At 36.7% G+C, this 26,827-nt stretch overlaps 1 protein-coding gene across 3 annotated transcripts in view; it reads left to right on the top strand.

Annotated features, from left to right (window-relative positions):
• The first annotated feature begins 228 nt into the window (after positions 1–228).
• The window catches only part of LOC145261247 (spore coat polysaccharide biosynthesis protein SpsK-like), an 89,741-nt gene continuing 63,142 nt past the window's right edge, over positions 229–26,827 (top strand). The window contains exon 1 of one of the 3 annotated variants that reach the window (XM_080119633.1): positions 229–448. Coding sequence is in view for 2 of the 3 variants with exons in the window: in XM_080119632.1 (XP_079975758.1) it covers positions 10,732–11,021 (290 nt within the window). In the remaining variant the exon portion in view is untranslated. Of the gene's footprint in view, positions 449–10,638; positions 11,022–11,981; positions 12,051–26,827 lie in introns of those variants that run through there. The other 2 variants (XM_080119632.1, XM_080119631.1) reach the window with 2 other exon arrangements.

Genomic DNA, 26,827 nt, shown 5'->3' on the forward strand with positions numbered 1-26,827 from the left:
ATCATTAGTTATTAGTTGCTTCAGTTTTTGTATACATTTCTGCATTTCATTGCCTCCTATAAGCCTTACAAACTTAGATTTATTTATGTCAACCTATATTTCTTTTATATAAACATTTGAAATTGAAATAAAAAATAGATTTATTGTTCCAAGTGGAATTTGACTCTGTCCATTTTTTTTTACTATTTGATCTGCAATTATACGAGTGATTGTTATTTATGACTTGTTAGTTAACTGAACCTCAGGCATTTCAGTTAATTATATGAGAGACGTGGCACCAGATGGTTCACTAATAAAAAACATTTTTCTGTAAACATCCATTTCATTGGAAAATTTTCACGTAGAATACTCATGATGGTCTGCTTTATGCAACATGTAAAGATTCTATGTGCTTTCTTGTACTTCTCGGATTTCAAGCTAGGATCAAAATCTAGGTCCAACCCTTTAGGTAAGTTAACCCTAACCCTAACTCTAATCTCTTATCTTGTGGTGTGAATGATTCCTTTTCCTGTCTCGCCACATTTATTTTTTCTCTCAACCTCCTCTTAACCTCCTACGAAATTGTATTTATCTTGGAAAGACAACCACCAACCCTCTAATTTCTTTTCCTCCTACTTAGATTCCACTCCCATTTAAAGATCGACTAGCTTGTTTTCGGTTCTGAACAAATCAGAAAACAGTGTGTGGTCTATTACTTCGAAAGGGTTAGGAGGGTTTTACTAACCATTTTTTTGTGTTCTCCCCACTCATCATTTTATTCTAATAAATAAAGCGAATGGTGGCTTTGTAGAGGTACAGGATACTCTCAGGTGTGAGAAGTTTTCTAGCATGATAGAGGGAACCTATTTTCTTTGCAGCAGCCTTTGCAATGTCCTCAATTATTTTAACAGTGGCAAACAATTTAGTTTGCTTTAAAGATATATTAGTGTTAAAAAAATAATTTAATATTTAATGGATACTAGAATTTATGTCCGTAGGGCCCATAATTCTAGTGCTTTAGGAAAGGTTACAGTTGAATACACACAATGCATTTCCGAGACCCATGTGTGTATATGTGCATGCGTTTTAGAATTAGTTATAGTTTGTTAGTTAATCGATATAAAGCCAATGACATTTCAGCTAATTATGTACGACATGCAACAGATGGCTCACAATTAAAAACATTTTCTGTAAATCTTCAAGACATTGTAAAAGGATATTGATTATAGTCTAGTTGATGTACGAAGCGCCTTCAATAAGTTTCCAGACTTTTTTTGTACAGACATTTAAAATTGTCGTAGACTCTTGAAAATTCAGTATGTTATTGCTATACATCTTATGAGATGACTGACCAATTTTTATGATTTCAGATACAAATCCGGGACTCACAATGATACATAGGAAAGAAGTTCACATACTTCTCTGCAGTGACTTAGGATCAACGAATGTTCGACACTTCCAATACTTCTATTCTCATCAAAATAAGTGAAATTGCCCAGTTTTCAATCAAATTGATTGATTGCCTGCTCTAATCCGGGACCCACAAACGATACATGGGAAGGAAGTTCACATGCCTCTCTGCAGTGACTTAGTCCACAATACATTGTAGTCTACATTGCACTGTAGAGAACCTGTGGTTGATTTTATAAAATTATTTTTGAATTAAAGTTTAAAATGCAGTTCAATTGTACTCTAACCAGAAACATTCATTTCGAATGTGTTCCTGTCTTATAAAAGAGCCTACTGTTGATTTTATATGCTGGGCCCTTCTGTTTATGTGATGATAAAACTTCTAAAATGTACTTGTGATGTTAAGCTGTAATCAGTGTTAACTTTAGTCAAAATCTGACTGTGCCTTTTCTAATTGGATTTTTTCGTTTATCAATTTTTGATACTTCTTGGGGGAGGGGGCATTCCGATACAAAGCCTATCTAAGAACACTGCCAGACACATAAAGTACATTTGTGTAAAATTTCAGAAAAATCAGCTCGGGCGTTTTGAAGTCCATAAGGAACTCTCTCACACACACATACACACACAGATAAAGTGTCTTTTATATATATGAAGCAGCTTCAATAAGTTTCCAGACTTCTTTTGTACAGGCATTTAAAATTGTTGTAGACGCTTGAAACTTCAGTATATTATGGCTATACATCTTATGAGATGACTGGCCAATTTTTATTGAGGTAAGCCAAACACTGCAGAATTATGAACAAACAAACTCTATGATCAGAAATTTAAACAAAATATTTCATCTCAGTTCACACCGGATCAGCAGAGACTAATAATGTGCACGTATGCACACACACATATGCACACACACGTATGCACACACACATATGCACACACACGTATGCACACACACGTATGCACACACACGTATGCTCATGCATTTTTTATTTACAAGCTATTATCTGCAAAAAATGTATAAATAATCTTTCTTGTTTTAAATAAAGTCTATGGTTGTGTATATATAAACTCGATATCTATTTTCATTAATTCATGTTGTCAAACGTGCAACACATACCGCAACAGTGCTACATTGTGGTGATTGAATCACAAAGTGATTCCTACTGAACGCTGAAAAGCAAATGGCTATGATTGCTAACACTCTTTTCTTCTCTGCTTCGTGAGAATTCACTTTTCTCCTCGATCCCCAAAGCTAACAATTTTTAACATGAAAAAGTGTTAAGCAAATAATTTTCAATCAATGGAAGTATTATAACAGAGCCACTGATGCTAGTAGCAGGAGCAGCAGCATATGGCATATGCAAATGACCAAGCTGGCTATGCAATGTGACATCACAGTAGAAACAACAGGACAGACATGGATGGAGAAGCAGTGTTCAGAGAAGCATGTGTTCAATACATGCTTGGAGAAGCAAAGGTTTTCGAGACGTGTTCAGTGAAAGAAAGTTGTTCGAGACAGGTTCAGAAAAGCATGTGTGGGTGACGTCACAGCAGAGGCAAGAAGTCATGCATGACCGGAGAAGCAGGAAGAAGGTCTTTTGTTAAAAACTGAAACGGCAAGTTGAAGTTCTTTCTTTAGCTTTTCTTATATTTCCTCGTGACAAAGTTTACATGTTAATGACAACATTACAATATTTCTAAACCTCAAAAAATAACACCTATTCGTGAAAACTCCTTTAAAATCAGGAGACAAGCAGACAAAATATTCAGACGTCACCAGCTGGACCAAGGAAAAAGAACCCAAGAACGCATTCTCTACAGTCACCCCGAGCCCCTCTGGGGCCCCCCAGGAGTGGAAAAAGGGAAACAACCCCATGACTAACAGTCCAGCTTCGTTTACACACGCATTAACAAGAACGAATGTAACGCGCATACATACACAATGCCATGCTCCCAAATACAAAAATATACACATATTCATACAATGAACATTTAGACTTGTAAGTTCCTTACTTAAACACATGCAGCATTATGAATATTTTCATTACTGAAATATTATTATTTATACTCTTTTACTTGCATAAAATGTTTTGATATAAACTTTCGTTTTTCTCAATTTCTCTTTTATAAAACTGTTTATATTTAAAGTAGCACTTTCTTTTTTTTTTTTTTCTTTACAAGGAAGTCACCACTTATCAAGGCCCGGAGGCCACTCGGGGATAAGGGTTATTGCGTGTGCAGTAATCAATGGGATAATATCGTAGTAATTGCTAGTAATGCAGATGTGATAAAGTGTCTTACTTAAGGAGGCGGTTTATCAGGAACTTGTTTATGTTGGACTTGAAGACATGCAGGGAAGAGAAAAGGGCATCCCTCACTAGGCTACAAAGTCTATTTTGTACTCTGTCAAGGCAGGACTTGTTACCTGGTGACTCTATTATTATTTCAATATTTAATTTTTATTTCATTATGTATGCAGATATATATATATATATATATATATATATATATATATACGTATATATATATATATATATATATACACACACGCACACACACGCATATATATATATAGATATATATATATATATATATATATATATATATATATATATATTGGCTTCCTTCAGTCTTGACAGACTACGGATACTCACTGTAAGGGTGCCTGCGCGTGAAATTTTTGTGACAAGAGTTGCTCAATCTCCAACCACGCCTCTCCTGAGTCGACATTGTTGAATACCTGTGGCAAGTAGAGGTACAGGACGACTGGAAACAATGCCGGAATGAGCGGAGAGCACATACAGCACCTAGAATTCCCAAATGGTCACCCATCTGGTACTAGCCAGGCTCAACGTTGCTTAACTTTGGTGATCTGGTGAGAACAACTGTGTCAACATGATTATGCTGTATATATATATATATATATATATATATATATATATATACTAGCAAAATACCCACGCCTTGCGTGGGACTTTGCTGTATTGTTGGGTACCCACTTGGCGGACACCTTTGCTGTAAGTGGATGTTGTAAGAGCAACTATTTCATAAGGGGTTTAAAAAATTTTTAACTAACTCCTGAAGTGACTGAAATCCAACTACGAACTTTAAAGCAAATAGATCATATTAAACTTGACACTGATATTGTTACACATAGAAACTGAAACAATTACAAAGAATCACAACGGTTAACATTTGTTTAATTGGTTGAGAAGATAGAGTGGTGATCTGATTCAAATTCATAAAGAAACATGGCCACTTTTATAATCAATACAATAGTAAGTTACAGTACCCACCAGTACCTACTAGTTCCATCAACTAGCAGTAACCAAAAAAACTAAAAAAAAGATCACTACCCCCCAGTTATCGCAGGTAACAGCCAGAACCGCCACTAGATTATAGTGCCTGCTACTGGTAACAATGATCAATACTGATCGCCATGCACTGACATGTGAAGACTGTTACAAAGAGTTGTTAAAGTAGCCAGTGCCCACAAGTAACCGCCTCAATATGTGACAGTGCCTGTTAGTGCCATCAACTAACAGTAACCACCTAAAAACATCACTATCCCCCAGTACCATAAATAACATTCATAACCGCCTCTAGATGACAGTGCCCATTACTGGATGACAATGCTTAATACTGACCGCCATGCACCGACAGTGACAGTTGTAAAGGCAAGTAACCATCCTAAAACAACACTACGAGCCAACAATGTGGATTCTGCTAGCTGCCACTGGTAGACAATGCAAGGTAGTGGAAGTCAGATGCTTTCATTTTGGCCACTGCCACCAGTGCCCGCAATTTTCTTGAGCCAAGAATGGCTACTACTAGCAACTGCTGCCATCTATATGTATTCCGTGTTAATATTTTTTTTTAGCTGTTTATTAATAGTCAGTAATTTACATGATTCACATATGATGATGCACTAGATAATAAAAGGAGGGAGGGGGGTTACTGTAATAGTTCTGGCTTTGTGTCGGTCCTGCTAGTCTATATATATATATATATATATATATATATACAAAATGAAAGATTTATGAATGACAAAATAAGCTTTCTTTGATTGATTTGGTTTAAACAGTTTGGTTTAATTCTAGAATAGCATGCATGCAGGTAGCGGCCCTGCTGTTTTAACAGCATCGGTGACCATGGCTCTCCAAATTGTAATTTCGGGAAGACAAGTAAAGACGGTAGTTTCACGTTGCTTTCCATGTTGATTTGGGGATGTATTTCTCCCTGTAAGTTAAACGCGCCTCCAGATACCAACTTGGAACTTTCTACGACTTGGCGCAGTACACACAGTGCCTTGCCTTCCCAAATGGGCACCCATCTGGTAATGGCCAGGCTCAGCATTGCTTTACTTCGATGATCTAGCAAGAACCAGTGTGTCAATGTGACTATGCTAGAATAGAGATGTTTTTAAAAGCCCCTAGATGAAAGAAATTGATACAATCTATAAATATAAAAGCGAAAATGTATGTTTGTATGTGTGTATGTGTGTTCGCGTTTTCTGTGTGTCTACTAAAGGCTTTTTTTCAGAGATGTGGTCGCTCGCTTCACAACTTTTTAAAACTTTTTATATCACATATAAATCGTAATATCTCACAGTTAACAATGAAGCTCCCCTGTCTATTTAATTTGCTCAATTTCGGGAAGATAAATATTCAACATTTGTCGCTCGCTGCATGTGGGTTAGTCTTTTTCCTATAATATCTTAGGAAGCGTTCTATCCTGCAGTCAAACTTGACCTCATTAACTCATTAAAACGGGCACCTGCCAAATCCAAGTAATTAAATAAATTCAAACGTGTTTCTGTTAGCATCTCGCGGTGGGGCAATTGTTAACGTCGCACTTTTTTTTTTTTCACACTTTAATTTACAACTTTGCCTCAACGGTTCGGGTTCGATCTTCATACTTACTTTTTTTTTACCCCCCCCCACACACACCTCCAAACACCCGGGCAACGCCGCGTACCCCTCGCTAGTTTATTTTAAAACTGAATTAATCTTCACTTTTATTTGCTTCCTTCTCATCAAAGGAAGATGTAACAGAACGTTAGGAAAGTGGGGATGAGTCAAGCCAGCGCTCTTAAACGGGGAACACTCTGGTCTAGAAAAGATCACCTGCACAGCCCCATCAGCATTCCCTAAAAGGAGCTCCTCAGGCAATAGACTTGCTCCACCCAAAAGATGGGAGGCAGCGGCCAAGGAGGGTGGACTTCCGCATTAATATGCGTTAACATGTAAATATTCAGGACCCAGCACGTTGTAACAGAGTACATCACAAGGAACAGAAGACAAGTAATAACTTGACTCACTTTTTTCCATTGTAACAACATGTATTTCCGGGTATTTTCTCAAATAAAACATAATCCTCGGTTTGCGCACATGTTCTTCTTTTTACATCTTTTTTTTCTCTTCTTCGTCATGACGTCACTTCGCACACAGCTCAGCATTTATATACAGCAGCTATATGCGAGTTCACGCTCTGTTACACTAGAACTGCACAAGACTAAGGATGGAATACTGTTGCTACATCTGGGCAAGAGCTGCTAGAAAGAACTTATCCTGCCTTGACAGAGTTCAAAATAGACTTCCTAACCTAGTGGGGAATGCCCTTTTGTCTTTGCTGCAACCTCTTTCCCATAGAAAAGACATTGCAAGCCTGTCTCTGCTTTATCATTATTTTCATGGCAAGTGCTCGTCTGAGTTCCAATCTACGGTCCTCCCTTGAAAAACTTTTACAAACAACACTTATCTAGCTTAAAACACTGTCAATAATTTCCCCCACTCTTTATCTGTGCCTAAACCTAAATGTAGATTCCATGAGCAAAGCTTCTTTCTTAGAACTGCACGTCTGTGAAACTCTCTTCCGTTTGCCTGTTTTCCAGCTGTCTTCAAGTCCAATGTAAACAAGTTCTTGATGAACCATCCTCTTAAGTAATCCAATTTACCAAATTTCCACTACTAACGATTACTATGACATGTTCCCCTTGACCACTTTCCACTCATTAGCCCTTATCCTCGAGTGACCACCAGGCCTTGATAAGTGGTGACTCCTTTGTAAGAAAAAACAAAACAAAGAACTCAACATTTGAGTTGCAAAGGAGAACTTTAATTGAACACCTTGCATTCAGCCGTGGATTTTTTTCCTGATTAGACCATTCCTGCGATGATTTGTTTCCCTGTTGATTGCGGTGTAGTGCTGGTTGTGTGCAGTTCTACGGGGTCCACCCTCCTAGGTTTTATCTTTTCTATTTGAGAAGGGGTTAGTTTATTGCTAATCACTTGAGGCGCCTCTGCCGCGGAATGCCGACAGGACTTCAGTTATCTTTTGCAGGGTCAAAGTGCTCCTGCTCTGGAGCGCTGACTTTTCTGTCCCACTTTCTGGCCCTTGCGTCATATTTCCTGCAGTGGGAGAGAAATAAATATACCACCTATGCATCTCATGTAGAGATCAAATGTTAACCTTGGGAGGGGGCCTCTCGATTTCTGAAAAATTTCACTCAAGTAAAAAACAAATAAATTAAATAATGAATAAATAAAAAAACGAGAGAAGAGTAACGTGAACGAATAAAAAATAAAGAAAAGAGGTAACTTATACAAGCTAGTAATCATCTCTAGCAAACTTCTTGAGCCAAGATCAAAGTATAGTTCTGACTACATTTTTTTGTTCGCAAGGCAGCGCTGTTCTGGCAACACATTCTCGTGCCTGGAACACACTGACAAGATTTTGTTCTTTTTGGGGGTAGAAAAAACTCTCCCCCGGAAGAGTTCAAAACTCTTTACTTAACTAAATATAAACAATACATAGAGGGCAATGTACTCAAATGGATCCCAGGCTTATGGGAGGCCATAGTCGATAGACTGCTGTCCCTGGAAAGCAGATTCATAGGACTGGATAAGGAAGAAGTGGCAGACATCCTCCAAAAATTGAACATTCCTGCTACCTTATTTTCTGGGAGGAGCTATGCAATGTGTGATATCCTCTTCCCCAACAGGGAAGTAGCTGAACAACTCTCCCAAAAGGATATAAAATGTGGAAAATTGAAGCTGCTCCTCAAATATCAGGGATGGAGGAGAACCAGGGTCCACATATGCAACAGTGCAACACACTCTCTGAACTGGACGTTGAATAACTAGGCGCTTACCTTAGCCAGTTTGGAAATGTGGAACAGATGGACTCTGTAAGATCCTGAAATGGTTACCAAATGGCAGACTATGTGGCGACTGAGACTGACCAAGGACGATTTCCAGGCAATTTTGGTTATGCTGGTATACCACAAATGCAACATGATGATGACCATGGAAGGCTGCCATCCACACTACTGATTTTGCCAGAAATAGGGGCACATGGCCAGGAACTTGCCACAAGCCACTAAAGCTGCAGATGTTCTCCCACCAACATCAAAATCAACACCAGCCCCGCTGACAACCAAACCCCCAGTGGAGGTCAGGAGGGGTGGAGCAAGGTGGTAAGCCGAAAGCGGAAAAACTCAACCCCTTCCGCTGCAATCTCACCACCAGCTCAACAGGAACAGCAGTGAAGGGGAGATCAATTTTGAACTTGCACCTGATCCGGATGATCTTAGAGGGATGGATAGAAGACAACACGGAAGCTGCGCTGATCAATTTAGATCAGTCCAAAGCTTTCGATAAGGTCGACCATTGCTTCCTGGCATCTGTTCTGAAGGCCACCGGATTCCAACCGGGCTTCTGCAAATGGACACACCGACGGCAGTGGTACAGGTAAAGGGAAAGCGTTTGAAATATTTTGCTATCTCCTGGTCTGTCCGTCAAGGCTGTCTGCTGTCTCCCTTGCTTTAGGTCCTTGCGTTGGAGCCGCTACTTTACAAATTGAGATGGAAGGAGGCAAGTCCGGTCCTGCACGGGATCGCTCTGCCTGGTGAATTGAGAGCCAGAGTTTCCGCGTTCGCCGATGACATCACTGTCTTTGTGTCAAGCTTCCAAGACATCGAGGCAGTGACAGAGGCACTCACACTGTACAAAAAAACCATGGGGGCCAAAATCAACTGCAGCAAGTCAACCGGTCTGCAGTTGGGAGCCTGGAAGGGCGCTGCCTCTCTTCCTACTCCCTTCAGCTGGACTGACAGCCCGGTTCGGGTCCTTGACATGTGGTTCAGACTGGACCTCCAGCTGGAAAAAAATTGGTCAGAGGTAAAGTCAAAGGTTGAAGCTGTGGTTGACTCGTGGGTTTGAAGGAAACTATCCTTGAAGGGCAGGTCAGAGGCGTATGCTATCTACGTCTTTCCATTCATCCTTTACTGAGTTGCTGTACTTCCCCTGCCTGAGAACTATCTAAAATCCCTACAGAGCAAGTTGTCCTTGCTTCTTTGGGACAAAGCGAAACATTGGGTTCACAAACAGGTCTGTTTTCAACACCTGTGTGAGGGAGGTTTGGAAATGCCCAAATTGAAGTGTTGAGATGGTGGCCTTCCTGAGCTGAACCTTGACAGGAGAGTCTGCGTGGAACTCCTTAGTCGAGGCTGCATTTCCTGACTTCATCCTCGACCATAAGATCGAGGCACGTCGAAAACCTAGAGAGGGTTGGGAGGGTCTCGCTAACACTTTTTAATATTTTTTGGACCTTTTCCCCCCTATTCCAAGCCAATGAAATAAAATCAAACAAACGATTTTTTATAAAATTTTTTGTTTGCAAAGTTATTTTATTGTTAAAAAAAAAAAACAAACAAACACACACACGCACACACACACGATTTGATTTGGGAATCTTAGGTAGGACGACCCCCCCCCCCGGGTGTGCTTGAGCTATTGTGGTGAATGAGAATTTTAACTAGAATCAAGCATAAACTAGCAAAGGTACAAGGACGAGGATGACCATAGATCCCCCTCCCCAATTTTTGAGTGATCTTGTGCCTATTTTTTTGACCATTACTGTTTTGTTGTAAACTTTTCAGAGTCAATAAAAAAATATATAACTCAAAGTGTAGTATCTGTTCTTGAGATGCTGCACTTCAATTTCTTGTTCTCTCTCAGTGGAGGAGAAATCCTTCACGACTGAGACAATTTTTATTTTTGCTCCTTTTCTCCACGTTAAAAAACAACCCTGGTATCTAACTCTGTCCCGTGGGGAGGCATTGTAAATAGGAACCATCTCATGCCCGTTCATCTCCCATATCAATTTCTAATCTACACTGAAGAATTTTCGCCCTCAACGTTTTCTTTCTATTTTTTTTTTTTTTTTTTTTTTTTTTTTTACACACAGACTATTTTTCGTTTTTGATTGCCATTTCGGATGTTTTCTTAAGCTCAAACAATTTTGGAGAATCGAAAAAGATTCATAAATGTTAAAACGGCTATGTATACAAACGCGATAACTGACTATTGTTGTCAACGTAACGCATCCGCTGGGTACACAGCAAGTAGTACAGTAGTACACACACACACACACACACACACACACACACACACACATATAACTCAACTGTGCTCAAACAGAACGAAACTAATTCAGGTGTGGTTGTGTACGTCGTGGCCTGCGAGGACTTCTATCCGACGTAAATCTGCAGAAAATAAAATTAAAAATCACAACAACCTGTTGTCACCGCTCAAACCAGCAAACGCGTTCAACTTAACATATCTTCTCAGGTAAGTTTACATAACACATTTCTTTTATTTGTTGCCATTTCGAAAAACATAAATCACAGATCAGAGATTTCGCTTCCTTAAAGCTGCAATCACACACACACACACACACACACACACACACACACACACACACACACACACACACACACACACACACACACAATGTTCTCGGCTTTCCTCCCGGGCATTACACCCGCCTTCGAAATGGGAGATCGATCGGTTCATTTCAGGTTGCTCGCTCGATGACTGCCGTAGTGCCGTACCTTTGCAACCATCTAGAGCGCGCGCACCACTCAGTCCACCCACCACTCCACCAGTCCACCACCACCACACCATCTCGTTTAGGGAGAGTTGGATTTTTATTTTTATTTTTTATTTTTTTAAAGAAGTGTAGATGCTTATTTAAAATTAAACCTATTTTCAAAACAAAACACAGAATAACCGAACGAAAATGTCATATTCCAAAAATCACGTAAATTGATTAAGTAGTTATTTTTTTTAAGTCAGGAAATCAACACTGTTTTTATCTGCCATGTTTTATAAATAAAGGGAAGTCAACTCAATTCGAACTATCGAAATCAAAATTAGCCTTATAATGGCTACAATTTCCTATTAAAATCATTAAAAATGATTTTCTATATATATTAAAAAACTACTTGATCAATTTACGTAAATTTTGGAATATAACATTTTCGTTCGACGGATATGTACATCATAAAGCTTTTCCTGGAATTTAATTTGGTTCTTTTTTTTAGAATTACATTAATTAATTAAAAAAATACAGATAAATTTCACGGAACATAGATATTATATTTCAAAAATCACGTATAAACTGACCAAGTAGTTTTTTCTTTTCTAATAATAAAATCAAATTTTATTAGGGAGCGAGGAAAGGGTCAAGAGCGGCTATATTGTTTTAGAATGTGTTAAAATTCAAAGGCCGACAACTCCGTTCGACTACAGAGATTTAAGGACGGTTTTATGTGATTTGGGAAATTTTTAGAATATGACATCTTCGTTCCGTAACGAGTACGTAGAACATTATTATGATTTTCCTGTATTTTTTATTTTTTTTAAAATATGTAATTCTAAATATGCCCGAAGTGTCTCCCACGCATTATTTTCTCTTTTCAGGTTAATAGTCAGTTGTTTGAAGCGCTTTCTCTAGGGAATGCGAACAGGTTTTAACAGCTATTTAAACATTTAACATGCCCTTCCCCTTTTTGAGGAAGGAGGGAGGGATCAAGCTGAATTCTCCACTTTAAAGTCTAAACTAGGGTAAATATTACGAAGGTCACGGCTAGGGTCACATTCAGTCTTGTCGGGAAGAAATGTTGAATAACGAGAAAGAGAACATTAAATTGATCTTTAAAAAATGGTGAATTAGAAGAATAGGTGACTCGAAATCCGCTGCAAACAGTGTCAGATAATAGTTTGTGTTATACTTAATTATTTTTTGCATAAAATAATAAATAAAATGTTATTGCTTCATTGTTTCAAATTTGGTTTTAGTATTATAAATAGATATTACTTTATGGAATATTTATTGGTTAAATGATTTCTTTTAAGTAGGTATGGGCGAACAAAAATGGGGTGGGGGGGCTAGTTTTGAAAGTCGATTTATCATAATTTCTTTGTAGGTTTCCGACTACGTTTTGATTGTATTTGAAAGATTAAAGACTAAACTTAATTTCCAAAAGGGAAAAAATATTTGTACACTAGATACCTCCAAAATGTTGTGTACTACGTCATCAGTTTGTGTGTTTATTGTAATTTCTATGGAAGAGCATTAGCACTATAAAATTTATTTGCAAATAACGTTATTTTACTATCGTTATTATTTTACAACGGTAAAATAAGTGCATAAGTTTACAAAAAAGTAATTTCTCATACATTACGAAAAACAACTAGTCAGTGTTAATGATTTGAAGATATAAGAAAAAAGCTCACAAAGAATTCAAAATTTATACATTAAACGATAAATTTATCAGAAATTTCTGAATAAATAAAATATACAATAAAAAATGAACGATAAAATGTATAAAAAAATAATATAAGACTTACCTTTTGTAAAGCGAATAGATTTTTAATAACGAACTAGAAAGACGATAAAATTAATTTTAACCTGTTCTGTTGATATATGTATATACAAATTCTTGCCCTTACAGGCTTCCGTATATTTTTGAAAAAAAAAAGCGCAAATTTTGATTTCAACCTCTGTCATTTTAAATAATCAAATCGAAACGATTTTTTTTTTGGTCGATTTTTCTTTTGCAATTTTTATTATCTCAAGAGTCATATATTATATTATATGAATATATTTTTTTAATATTGGAAACCTGTTATATAAAAAAAAATCGGTTTAAACTTCATATCGCGTAATATTTGAATTTAATATAATTTAAAGCTTTTTAAAAATAATTATTTTTTAGAATTCTTTTTTTGTTGTTGTTGTAATTCAAATAATTATGTTACCGAGAAAAAAAATCTAGAAAAATTGTTCATTTTAATTTTTTTAACATAATATTAATGATTTTATGTCGAATTTTATTTACAAATTTGAGGTAAGTGAAAAAAATGATGGGATTTTATATATATATATATATATATATATATATATATATATATATATAATACTTGTTTATTGTTATACTAGCGGGGGTACCTGGCGTTGCCCGAGTGTTTGTTTCCGGAACGGGTGGGGGGAGTTTTAAAAAATGTTATGGTAGGTAAGTAGGAAGGATCAAACCCGGAGTCATGAGTAAAAGTAGGAAAATAAAGTGTGAAAAAAAAAAAAACAAAAAAAAAAAAACATCTGCAACGTTAACAGTTCGGCCACCAAGAAAAGTCCATTCCAGTTGTTTGAGAAAAAAAAAAAAAAAAAAAAGACCACGGTAGGTCGGCGCGAACGTGAAAATATAATGTGAATTGTCCAGCACGCTAACCACTACGCCACAGAGCACTGCAGCTTAGTTTAGTGATTTTAAATAACTTCACATGATAGAACTACGAAGCCAAACCGGTGTTCTCTTCTCAACTGTTCTTTGTGAACGATCCCCAAACGGTGTTAAGTGGTGGCAGGGGGAGGAGGAATTTATTAGAGAGAAAATATTTTACCACTTCCATTGATCTTAACCGATTTTGGCCGTGACTTCTCAGCAGAAAAAGTATAGAAATCTAAGATTATCGAGGAATTTGAGAAATAATAAGCCTATAACACACCTCAGATATTGTTCTGCCGTTTGTGCATATTATATTTGCATGAAATATCTTGATTTTTAATCCTATTAAGGTCAAAATCCGACGGGAAAAAATGAGTTCATTTTATTTATATAGAGAAGAGATAAACATGTTTACATCCCGCTGCTACAAACAGCCATTTGTTTCAATCAAAGAACAGATATCATCAGGCAGCGACTTGACTATTCAAATGTTCAATGAATAATGGATTTTTTTTTTTTTTTTTTTTAGGTAGGAACTCTTTAAAGGTTGGAGTTAAAAAAAACTTAAAACACAGAACTTTAATTATGTAAAGAGGGAAGGGCAATCTAAAGAAAACTAATAAAAAAAATATAATGGAGAGAGAATGATGAGGAGGAGGAGGAGGAGAAAAAAGAAATAGAGAAAGAAAATAAATAGAAAAAAAATATGGAGAAGAAAAAGAAAAAACCGATATAAAGGGTTATTATAAAGAAAACAAGGGCTAGGAGAGAAAAGAAAGAATGATGAAATATAGTTAAAGAGAGAAAGAGTGAAAGTAAGAATTAATAGGAAGGGAAGTTTAAAATGTTAAGAGAATAGAGAAAAAGAGAAAAAGATCTGCGTGTCAACTAATTTATGGACAATTATACATTACAATGACGAGACGCGTTATTACAACAACACAAACAAAAAACACAATCTTAGCGTTAAAAGCGTACATGTCAAAAGTGACAGCGAATGTAAGCAACCAACATATTTATCATCTCACATACGTCCACGAGTAATATCAACGCAGTTTAAACATACGTCTACAATTAATTAAGCCCTTTATACTAAATGATATAAGTTTAAAGTTTTCACGTTTTTTTAAATAAATATATAAAAATAATGATAAAACAATATATTAAAATTAATAATAATAATAATAATAATAATAGTAATAATAATAATAATAATAATAATAATAATAAAATTAATATTTATTATCTTTTTATATTATAACATATTTAGCCATAAAAGGGGATTGAAGAAAGTAAATAAGACTTATAATTAGAAAGAATAATCTACTAATATTTATGTAGATAAAAAGAATACAATATACATATATATATATATATATATATATATATATATATAAAGGTGTAACTCTATACTATTAAGTTGAAAGTGTAAGCTAGTTAAGTATAATTATAAATTCATATTAAAACACAATTTAACTCATTCAAGACAGTATGAATAAAAACATAGATATAAGTACACTTACATATAAATATATAAATATATTCAGGCAAAAGAAGTAATTAAATCGACAAAATACTCCAAAGTAACAACACACACGTAGATAGTAATAAAATTAAAAAATAATAAAATACATATGTATATACCCACAAATAACCAACAGACATACATATATACATACATATATATATATATATATATATATAATTATATGTATACACATACATACATACATAAAAATACACAAATATATGCACACAGTCATATACTAATATACAACAACGCACACACACATATATACACACATAAATATGTATATTCACATAGCACACATATATAAATACAAACGAATAAAAATCATTTGACAAGAGTACAGATAGATGCATACACACATAAATGCATATAAAAGATTAAATAAACATTATTAGGTGAATACACAACAAAGGAGGGTGTACAAAATAAAATATATATATATATACATAAGTACACACAATCATATAGATACTTACATATCCACATAGACACACAGGTATATAAGATAGGAGAAGTTATGAATGAAATCAGGCGAGGAGAAAGTATATTAATAGGATTTTAATATATAATAGAAATCAGTGACAATTTTAAATTTATTTAAATTTTATATCTAAACTAAATTACTTAAAAGATGGCTTTTATAATGTTTGCAATTAATTGAATTTTTATGCTTCTTATTTAATAATTTATCTCTTTCTCTAAACGTAAGTATAAACAATTTCTCATAAAGACATAGGTAGCAAGGTGAGTTTAAAGATAAACAGGTTTTAGCTTTCTTTTAAATTTTTCAATTTACTATTGGGGAGTAACCTTGCTCTACTAGTTCATTGTAATATTTAGACAAGGAAGTTCTATTTTTGTACTCATTATTTTCAAAAGAGCACTTGTGACCGGTAAATCTTTCTTTAAATTTGTTATTTGTCATTCCTATGTAAAATTACAAAGGCCCAAAATTTCAGGTAGTCGAAAGACTGAAAATGATGTCATGTAATTAAAAGGGAGAACGTTCTTTTTTTCCCCAGTTGCGCATCCGTACATTTCTTTTTCGAACGTTTGTATTAATTTTTGCATTTTTTAATTTAATTATTTTTCTATGTTCCTGCTTTTAATTTTTTTTTTAATTATTGTTCAATATTATATAAAAAATATGTTACGCCGAAAGTTTCACATTTTTGCGCGCAAGGAAATTATTAAAATCTTGCATATAAAAATTATGCAAAACCTGTAATTAAAAAAAAAAAGTAGAAATGTTCTTTGCAATTATAATGTTTTTTGTGAAAATATTAAATAAACAATGCTTAATTCAATGGTAATATCGGTAATTCGAGAAATTCATTTTTCTTCGAGTTATATCGAATTCATTAATACGGACTTTAGGGGCTTTTTTCGTAATGTTCCTATAAAAATTATTTTATTTTATTTTTATTGTTACAAATTACGATGCTTTATTTATATAAAAAAGTAAAAATAAATTAATGTGTATTTCATTTACTACTGAAAACCATAACTTTAGTAAAGGTATTTTTTGTTTAAACATATACAGGGTGACCCCCCCCCCCAATAAAAAAAGAAGCTAAATGGAGGCCATCTAGAACATATGCTGTAGAACGGAGGAAAAAGGCCAAAGACCCTAGTGTTTTGATGTGATGTTTTGAATATAATAAACTAGTTATGACCAAAGTTTCATTTCATTCGGACAAAACACTTAGAAACGGTGCCTAATTAGAGTTGGGGCCCGTTTTTTTTGGTCACCCTGTAATGTATTTCTACTAAGATTTAAATAAAAATAATTAGTTCATTATATTCTGCGATCATTATTTGATAAATACTGAAAATTTCATTAAAATTTCTTAATTTCCTGATTTTTGGTGCGTTTTTAAGTAAAGGGAGGGGGGTCAAAATGTTTATACATTTTGAGCATCGGCATACATTTTGCACGTACCTATCTTTTAAGATAGGCTTGTGCTGTCACTTTCCTCACCACATTTATACACACACGCACCCATTCCGTACATTTTCTATAAGGATTACTAACAACAAACTACTATCCTCGTGGGACTTTCGAATAAGGTAAACTTCGCCGGTTAAAACAAAAACCTTAAAATAAGGACATTATTTTCACAGAAGATTTTCACCTTCCAATCTTATTATTTTAAGGAAGGACTTTCATCTAACATGACCTTTTAATCTTAGTAATTCCACAAAGGATTTTCACCTTATTGAAATAATCTAACCTCAATGATTTCACAAGAACTCTTACCGATCGGACTTTGCTTGTTCATCTTTTAAAAAAAAGTTTTTTTATTATTACATTTTCACCCCAAACAAGACAAATTGCCACTTTGATGTAAGGGCTACTATCAGGGACATAAGCTACTGGGATACTATGTAGGGAGTTGGGCAGCAAGATGTCGGTTCACGTTACACTTGAACTTGTGCATGTCAGTACAGTTGGGGAAGCAGGGATCTGGAATGGAATTCCAAAGTCTAGCGGTTCTGGGGAAGAAACTACTGGAGTAGAAAGCTCTCTTACATCTAGGGATCTCTACTGTGTGAGGGTGGGACTTAGCTGCTTGTCTGGTGTGTCAAGAGTGTTTACGTCGAGGGGGTGCAAGTGCTTGCAGTTCGTCGGAGCATTCACCGTTAAAATACTTGTAGAACAGGCAGAGGGATGCAACATTTCGTCGGTGGGACAGAGGCTGAAGCTTAGATGACAGTTCAGGACCTATCAAGTTGGAGACTCTCTTTTAGACCTTGTCTAGGAGTGAGAGACTAGTAGCAGATGCACCAGCCCAAATATGACAACAATACTCCATACATGGGCGAATGGTGGCCTTATAGAGATACAGGATACTTTCAGGCGTTAGTAGCTTTCTAGCACAGTAGAGAGAACCTACCTTCCTTGCAGTGGTCCTGGCAATGTTCTCAATGTAATTGTTTCAACTCATGTTTCCTGTAAATGTTAGGCTGAGGAGTTTAAAAGAAGTACTTTCAGATAATGAATCTTTGGCCATTGCTATTAGTGGTAGAGAAGGTTTCTTGTAATTATTGAAGGAAACAAGTTTAGTCTTGGCAGCATTGAATGTGACCATCCATTTTTGTCCCCATTCCACTACAGATTGGAGGTCATCCTCTAGTGTTTCTGCCATTTCTTTAGATATGTGTTCATTTGTTTTCCTGTCGTGCCTGTTATAGAGCATGGTGTCGTCAACATATATACCCATCTCAGAGGCAATTTTGTCAGGGAGGTCATTTATGAATATTAGGAATAATAAATGTCGAAGGATAGACCCTTGAGGCACTCCCGAATTTTTATCATATTGTTTAGATGTACGACCGTTGAGAACAACCTCAATTTTTCTCTTATCTAAGAAGGATTTAATTATGTTAAGTATTCTTCCAGTGATACCGTATGATCTGATTTTCCTGAGAAGATCTTCATGCCATACCCTGTCAAAAACCATAGATATATCTAGAACTACCGCTCTACCCTCCCCTGCCTTGTCCAGTGAATGGTATATATGTCCAGAGATTACAGTTAGGATATCTGCTGTGGAACGAGCTTGCCTAAATCCATATTGTTGGTTCGTCAGAAATTTTGCATCTGTAAGATGATGGACTAGAGCTTAATTAATTATGGAATATTTTGGCGAAAAGTGGGAGGAGGCTAATGAGGCGATAATTTAATGGGTCAGTTCTTTCGCCAGGATTCTTGAAAACTGGTACCACAGAAGCAGTTTTCCAACAGGCAGAGAAGCAAGATTCATTAAAGCATTTGTTTTGCATGGCATCTGTCCACAAAGGAAAGTCAGGGAGGGGGTGCTTAGCAAGTTTCAGTGTGGAGTTGGAGGCAAACCGACTGGCAAGCATATCAGCCTCGGCAAACATGTTAGCTTTCTCATGGTTGTTGGTTAGTGGGAGAATTGTTGATTGCCCATTATTTGCTACACTGTTGCAGATTTTCCAGAAATCGCGGGATCCTAATTTTTGTGCTTCGATACGTTTTTGGTTGTTTTTCTCTTATGTGGCGCATATTAAACAAGAATGTAGGTGTCATTGTGATTTATTTCTTTTTTTTATTATTATTATTTGGTTTGGGGCAGAGGAATTTAATTTCTCTTAAATTTCTTTTCACCTACAAATTGGTGACACGTTCGTGAGATAAAACATGCATATCCTTCTGAAACAAACAAATTGGCGGTTATCGCGCACGGCTGTAAGAGAGAAAACATGTGTAGGGGTGCAGAAGTTTAAGTAAAATTAAATCTCTTTGCCCCAAACAAAATAATAAAAAAAGAATCAAACAAAACGACACCTCCTTCTGATTTAAAATGAACCGCATTTATTTTTTAACAAAAAACAAGGTGAATAAACAAAGGTCCGATCGGTGAAAGTTCTTTCGAAGTCATTATGATTAAAATGTTAGATGAAAGTCCTTCGTGGAATCAAGGAGTTTAGAAGGTTAAAGTCCTGTGTAAAAACAAGGAGATTATTTTAAAGTTTGTGTTTTATCTGGCGAAGTTCGCCTTACTTAAAAGTCCCATGAGGAAAGTAATTCGGTGTTATTAATTAGAAAATGTGCATAAGTGATTTTTTAGTGTCCACATTGCATGTGTTATCATGGTGTTGACGGCTTTGGCAGCAACGATGTTGTGAAGACGAGACGCATGTTCTCGTGTGTCGTCGAAGCGAGAAGAAAGGAAGAAAACTGAAGTGACTGAATGAACTGAATTAACTCTAGAAGATTGTTTGATGCGTTTTTATACATTTTGGGTCGGCTCCAAAAGCAAGGTTGCTACTACTGATATTTTGGTTTTTGGAAAAGCATTAAAAAGACAATCTTTTGAATTTTTTCATTGGTCGCTTGTATCACGTGATACTGTCGTCAACTACATCCGCCAGAAATATGTTCATTTTACTTTTGTTTTTGTGAGAAAAGTGTGTGGGTGTATTTGAAATTGTGCCATTGTGAAGAACTTATTTTTGTGCAAAATGCGCAGGGAAATTGAAATGAATAAAGGTTCGTTTAGTTTAGAGCGTGTGCGTGTGTGTGTGTGTGTGTGTGTTTTCGTCCCAGGCTATGAAATTACATCCTTCTAAAACCTACAAACACGAAGCAGCACACAAGTGAGTGTACCTCACACTTCGCCGCAGTTTAAAGAGGTCCACATCACGTCATTTTTCCATTGAAACCGGGACCGCAAACAACCGTCTACATCAACGACTTGCCTACGCAAAGAACAAAACTGGCAATTTAAAGGCTTTCAAACCATTTTCAGGATTAAATCAAAGCGAAACAAAAGCATGGATTTATCACTTTCAGAAATACCTCCAGCCACCCTATCATTAAACATCCCGATATTTAACCCAGCCAACATCAAATCCTGGTTCATCCAGATCGAACCTGTATTCGATGCGAAGCAGATAACGTCGCAAAGGACACGATACACTTACCTGGTCAAAAAATTACCTACCGACATCATGGAGGAGGTAATAGATTTACTCAAAACTATACCAGAAGAAAACCCTTACGACCAGCTGAAGGAAGCAATCCTAAAACGAACTGGCTTATCGAACGAGTCGATGCTACGCAACCTCTTTACGCAGGTCGAACTTGGAGACTGCACTCCGTCGCAGTTTTTACGTCACATGCCCACCCTGTTAGGAGATAACAAGATGTCGGAGAACATAATGAGGAGTCTGTGGCTATCAGCATCAACAGTGCAAATCCTCGCACCAACGGCAGAAGGAATAGAGCCTGACAAACTCGCAGAAATAGCAGACCAGATTCACAAGAACTTCTGGGCATGACGAGTAAGCTTGCTACAACAAGAGCCTATGCAACGAAGAGATGAGGAGCTAGCTGAGCTAAAATAAATGGTCGAGAAGCTGCCCAAACAAATACAGGATTTATTGAAAGTAGATGCCAGTGCTCACATCACAACAGGTCGCCCTATAGGCGAAGGAGTACCAGCAGAAGTAGAAGTGTGGAACACGACAGAGCGAATGGACACTGTTTCTACCATAATAAATTTGGCGGTAATGTGTGACGCTGTACCCACCCTTGTTCTTTCGGTAACAGAATGAAGCAGGGAAACGAGAGTGCCAGCCAGTAAAGATGACGACTGCCGCTGGACCCTCTGTAAAAGGTTGTTTATTCTATATCTGTGACAACACCCACAGATATAATTTTCTAATAGACACTGGTGCCAAAGTAAGCATAATCCCACCGCTGACCAGTCAGAAGATTACAACCCAATCTTATCACTTGCAAGCAGCTAATAGTACTAAGATATCCACATTCGGGGATAAATCACTGACTATCAACATTGGCTTGAGGCGAACTTTCACATGGATTTTTACCATAGTCAACGTAATACCGCCCATAATAGGAGTGGATTTCCTGGCAAAATTAAACTTGTCTGTGGACATGACCAACCACACACTAACAGAGAACCAAGCGAAGTTGGTGGTCAGAGGAATCACCACTCGATACCAGTCAACAGGGATCAGTTCAGCCCTACCTGAGGACCCAGCTATCCATCGATTACGGACCCGGTCAAGCATAGCGCTAAACACTACATTAAAACGACCAGACAACCAGTCCATGCCACCCCCAGGCGTTTAAAACTGGATAAATACCGAATAGCGGAGGAAGAATTTCAGCACATGCTACAACAGGGGATTATCCAACCCTCAAAAAGCGCATGATCTTCTCCCTTACACATGGTGCAAAAGTCAGACAGTACACCCTGGTACCCATAGACGATTTCAGAAGACTAGATGCACAAACTGCACCGGACAGATACCCTATTCCTCACATCCACGATTTTGTGATCAGATTACAGAACGCGACAACGTTTTCGAAGTTGGATCTAGTGAAGGCATACTACGAAATCCCCGTAGCAGAGGAGGATATCCACAAAACAGCCTTGACCACACCATTTGGACTTTATGAATTCACCCGCATGCCCTTCGGACTTCAAAATACTAGTCAAACTTTTCAACGCTTAATAGACGAGGTTGTTAGAGGATTGCCATTCATATTTGCATACATGGATGACGTCCTGATTGCTAGTAAAAACGTTGATGGACTTTCCAGAGATTATCTCATTACGGCCTAAAAATAAACGTTGAAAAATGCATCTTCGGCCAATCAGAAGTTAACTTCCTCGGACACACGATTGACAAGAGCGGAATATCACCACTACCTGAAAAAGTGAGCACCATCGCTAATTTTCCAGAACCCACATCTGTTTGACAAGTCTGTCGATTTATAGGGATAATCAACTACTACAGGCACTTCTTACCCAACTGCCCTGAAATTCTTGCGCCACTAACATCGCTATTGCAGAACAAGACCAATAACCAACAGTTAACATTAGATCGACCAAGCTTAGCAGCTTTTACTTAAGTGAAGAAAGCCCTAGCAAACTTCACAAAGCTGACTTACATAAATAACAAGGAAGATACCTTACAACGGATGCGTCAAACGTAGTCGTAGGGGCAGCCATACACCAGCTGACCAATGATGTGATGACCCCTATATCATTTTTTTCGGTTAAGCTAAACAACACGCAAAGAAAATACCTTTTCGAGGAAATTGTTGGCAATTTACTTAGCAATTAAACATTTCAAACACATCCTGGAAAGCAGAAATTTCATGATTTACACGGATCACAAACCATTAACTTATGCGCTACACACACATGTAGACAAATATGGCCCACGAGAAATCAGACATCTCGATTACCGATAAGGAGTGGGGAAAATTATTGACAATGGTTTCAGCTAGAAGGGTGTTTTTCATGAAAGATTGGCGAGTGGGGACCAGAGATTGGAGCTCAGACGAGTACTTGCCATGGAAATAACAATAAAACAAAGATAGGCTTGCAACGTCTCCTCTGTGGGAAAGAGGTTGCAGGGAAGAGAAAAGGGCATCCCCCACTAAGCTACAAAGTTTATTTTGTACTCTGTCAAGGCAGGATAGGCTGTTTTTAGCAGCTCCTGCCCAGATGTGGCAGGAGTACTCCATCCTTGTTCTGTTCATTTACTTATTTTGGCAAATACAATTTGAAAAAAAAAACTCCTTTCATTTTGCAGATCACAGTTTTATACAAAACCTTTGTAAACATCGGCTGACAGAACTTGAAGGTATCCCATTTGACATAAAACGATCCACTATTTTTATTTTATTTATTATTTTTTTTTACACAGTGATCACCACTTATCAAGGCCCGGAAGCCACTCAGGGATAAGGGTTATTGCAAGTACATTACGTTAGTGTGGAGATTTGATGAAGTGTTTACTTAAGGGGGCGGTTCATTAGGAATTTGTTAACATTGGACTTGAACACATCCAAGTTGTAGTCCGGAGGGAAGCAGGCAGACGGAACAGAGTTCCACAGGCGTGCAGTTCTAAGAAAGAAGCTTTGTTCATGGAATCCACGTTTTGATTTAGGCACAGATAAAGAGTGGGGGAAATTTTTCACAGTAGTATTTTCAAACTATTTTAGCATATTGGGACCGTTAACTTTATCTTTAGATGCTTACATGTGGTTTTATGAAGCTTTTTGTTTGGGGGAGGGGATCCACTCAGATTTAAGACTAGTGGTTGGATATACAGCACAATCACGTTGACACACTGGTTCTCATCAGATCATGGAAGTTAAGCAACGATAAACCTGGCTAGTACCAGATGGGTGACCATTTGGGAAGTCTAAGCACTGTATGTACCGCATCGAGTTGTAGAAATTTCCAGGTTGGTATGTGAGGGCGTATTTAACTCACTGGAGGAGCTGCACCCCCGAATCAAGACAGGAAGCAATGGAGAAACTACTTGTCTTCCTAAGATTATCATGGTTTATGATTTGGAGAGCCGTAGTCGCTAATGCTGTTTAAACACCTGACTACACCCTGGATGTCTTCAAGTCCAACGTAAACAAATTCTTGATGAACCGCTCCCTTAAGTAGACATTTTTATTAAACCCTCACACTAACGTACCGTACATGCAATAACTCTTATCCCTGAGTGGCTTCCGGGCCTTGATAAGTGGTGATCACCTTGTTAAAAAAAAAAACAAAAAAAAACAGGGCTGCTGTGGTAATGATAGTAGGGTTAAGAAATTTTTAAGAAGAGGGAGCTTACCCACTCGGAGTTAAGGTTAAAAAGTGAAGAAAGGCTTTGTTAAGTTTTACTTTACTTAATTTTCAGCATTAAAAAAAATTTGGTATTCATCTCGCATGGCTTTGTCATTTTATTTTATTATTATTTTTTTTTTTTTTAGTAAAATGTCCTAAAACTCCAAAATGACTCTGAAATGAGGACTTATGTTATATTAAATTTATATGAAAAACTGATCACCTGCTCTAAATTCTAAATAATGTTTTTTTTTTCTGTACTTGTGTAGAGTGGTGATTTTTTAAACTAACACATTTCAGGTGAAAACGTTATTACATACTTATGTGTCATGTCAAAGTATAAAATTCCAAAAATTACGAAAAATGATCCAGTAGAAGATGTGCTTACACAAAATCATCCACAACATTTTGTGTTTAAAAATGGTGAACTCTTAATTTAATCTGATTAAAATCAAGAGAAATAAGTCTGTCATACTAAATTGGTTGCACAACTCTTCCATATTAAAACATACAATACAACTCGATAATTCAATAAATTTGATTTTTACTTGTAATTATTTTTCATTTTTTGTGATTTTTAGAATTTCTACTAATTTTGACATGGCATGTAGGTGCGTAATAATGTTTTCACCTGAAAGACGTTGGTTTAAAAGATCCCCAATCTACAAAAACACTGATTTAAAAAATTTTTTTTTTCTTTTTGCAAAGTTTTTCATGGTGTTCACACTTAATTAAATCTTATAGAGTGAGGTGATGTTGACTTACAAATTTTTAACAGCATTATTATTGGATAACGGGTCAAGCATGCCAAACAAACAATGAAGGAATTGTCCTGATTATTGAACTCGAGTGATACAAAGGTCACTGAATGAGAGATTGTCTAGCAAACACACCCAAACAAATAAAACAAAGAAAATTATATTTCCATGAATTGAAAATCACTGGACAAAAGGTCGCTTTGAGCTGATAAAAAGAGATAACATGGAGGAAGACTAGAGAATAGATGACCACATTCAAAACAATGCAACTGAGATCAACCATCCCCTTTCTCTCGCACCCAACAACACGCCATGTCAAAATACACTGATTGATTTTATAAACCAAAGCTTTGTAATTTTTATTGAGACAACAGTACATAACATTATCACAGACAGCAACAGCTGGACAGAGGAACAATTGTAGCATGCTATCTGCGATTGTCCCTACATTCACCACCCTCCAGTTGAACCACCATCTCCGGACACCATCTCGGTAGACCCCATCCTCACCCTGACCATCTAGGAGTGGATCTTCCTGTTGGCTGTTTAGAATGTGTCCAAACCAACTACAAACAGCTAATCCCTAACCTCTCTTGTTGCTCCTCCTCCTCCTCCTCCTCCTCTTCAACAACAACGACAACATTTGCAGCAAGACACCGTTATTAACTGTGATTTTTTAAATTTTTGCTTGAATTCTAAGCTGGGCTCTGATTGGTGCAAACATCTAAATTAGTTTCCAGTTTTAATAATAGGAAACAAGTTCTCATGTAAGCAGAGACTGGCCTTGGAGGGTATAAAAGACAGTGCCTACTTGATTGTTCAAGTAATTCTGTTTTAAAACTAGCAGGGCTACCCAGTGTTGTTCAAGTTGTGAAGACTGTTCTGGTGCTCTCTCTCATGGTCAGGCCAGTATCGAGAGAGGATTTTCCATGAACAAAGAAATAGAGGTGGAGAATATGAAAGCTGAACACAATTGAACCCTATAAAAATAATTTTAAAATCATTGATAGGTTCTTTACAGTGCAATGTAGACCACAATGCATTGTAGACAAAGTCAATACGGAGAGACATATGAAGCTTCCTCCCAGTGCATTATGGTGAGTCCAGGACTAGAGTAAGCAATCAATAGATTTGATTGAAAAATTGTTGATTTCATCGATTTCGATGACAATAAAAATATTGGAAGTGTGGCATATTTGTTAATCTTCACTCAATCCCGGGCAATGTCTGGTCTCCCTGCTCGTAAGTTTACAAATAAAGATAACCCATTATCTATATATCGAGATACATTTCAAGAGTAAAAATGAACTCAGTCCAGCAGTCATTCAGTTTTTAATTTATCCTGAAACGAAATATATGAGTACAAAAATGTCTCTTGATTTCAGAAAACAGTCCTCCATTTTGTTCAAGTGAGAGAGAAGGAGAGCGAGAGATA

This window comes from Euprymna scolopes, chromosome 37 (assembly GCF_053919585.1).
Source record: "Euprymna scolopes isolate OS-2025 chromosome 37, ASM5391958v1, whole genome shotgun sequence".
In the NCBI taxonomy this organism is placed as follows: domain Eukaryota; kingdom Metazoa; phylum Mollusca; class Cephalopoda; order Sepiida; family Sepiolidae; genus Euprymna; species Euprymna scolopes.